Source organism: Corapipo altera, unplaced genomic scaffold, assembly GCF_003945725.1.
Source record: "Corapipo altera isolate COAL_440 unplaced genomic scaffold, ASM394572v1 57205, whole genome shotgun sequence".
Taxonomy (NCBI): domain Eukaryota; kingdom Metazoa; phylum Chordata; class Aves; order Passeriformes; family Pipridae; genus Corapipo; species Corapipo altera.
Window position 1 is genome coordinate 1 of NW_020892334.1, and position 1,213 is coordinate 1,213.

Consider the following 1,213-nt stretch of genomic DNA (forward strand, 5'->3'; position numbering starts at 1 on the left):
GCAATTGTTGAAGCAATTCTACTCAAGCTGGCACAAAAGTAATAATTTTTAATTAGAGATGGATGGAACTCCCCCAGACCAACACTTGTGGGGAGATCTCTGCTCTCAACCTCCAGGAGTGACCTTGGGGGGGTCCCCAGCCAAGGTAGGAATCTCTACACATCCCCTATGAAGGGTTCTGTTGGAAGAAGTTGCCCCTGGGAAAGGAGACTCGCATTTTCTGGTCAAAAGGGATGGACTGACAGTCACTGGATTCCAGGGGTTGCTTTACCATCAGGGGCTTCATTCAGGGTGGAAGCAGCAGCCAAAGCTCTTCCTGCAGTCGGGGCACTGGTTGGGCTTCTCTTACTGATGGGTCCGTTGGTGTTTGGTCAAGTTAGAGCTCCAGGTGAAGCTCTTCCTACACTCCCCACACTTGTAGGGCCTCTCCCCGGTGTGGATGCGTTGGTGCTTGACAAGGGTGGAGTTTTGCTTAAAGCCCTTCCCGCAGTCGGTGCAGTGGAAGGGCCTCTCATCTGTGTGTGTCCACTGGTGCTTAAGAAGATCTGAGCTGGTCATAAACCTCTTCCCACATTCCAAGCACTTGTAGGGCCACCTCTCACTGTGGATGCGCTGGTGGTTGTGGAGGTTGGAGCTGCTCCTGAAGCTCTTCCCACATTCCCCACATGTGTAGGGACGTTCCCCAGTGTGGATGTGCTGGTGCACAATCAGGGTGGAGGTGTCACTGAAGCTCTTCCCACATTGCTCACACGGGTAGAGCTGTTCCTCAGTGTGGATGTGCTGGTGTCGGATCAGGGCAGAGCTCCGCCTGAAGCTCTTCCCACACTCCCCACACGTATAGGGTCATTCCTCGGTGTGAACTTGCTGGTGGGTGTGGAGGTTGGAGCTGAACTTGAAGCTCTTCCCACATTCCCCACATGTGTAGGGACGTTCCCCAGTATGGATGTGCTGGTGGCTGAGGAGGTGGGTGCTCTTCCTGAAGCTAGTCCCACATGCCAAGCACTGGGCTTCTCCCTGCTGGGAGGCTGCTCAGGGACCACCAGGTCAGAGTTCCAGCTCAAGCTCCGGCCGCCTTCCCAGCACAGGCTGGCTCTTTCCTCCTCAGAGCACCCTGGGATGGCTTTGGAGCCCCTCCTGCAGCGGGATCTCCAGCCCTTTTCCTCCCTGCTGCCTTCCTGCGCCGGGGAGCCCTTCAAAACGGCCTCTCCCACCA

At 56.0% G+C, this 1,213-nt stretch overlaps 1 protein-coding gene across 1 annotated transcript; it reads right to left on the bottom strand.

Annotated features, from left to right (window-relative positions):
* Window positions 1-277: 277 nt before the first annotated feature.
* Window positions 278-1,025, bottom strand: LOC113942639 (zinc finger protein 70-like; the record flags this gene model as incomplete). The annotated part of the gene is made up of 2 exons (XM_027633735.1): window positions 278-808; window positions 893-1,025. Coding segments are annotated over 2 exons (596 nt in total), but the record flags the coding sequence as incomplete, so codon positions are not given.
* Window positions 1,026-1,213: the final 188 nt, after the last annotated feature.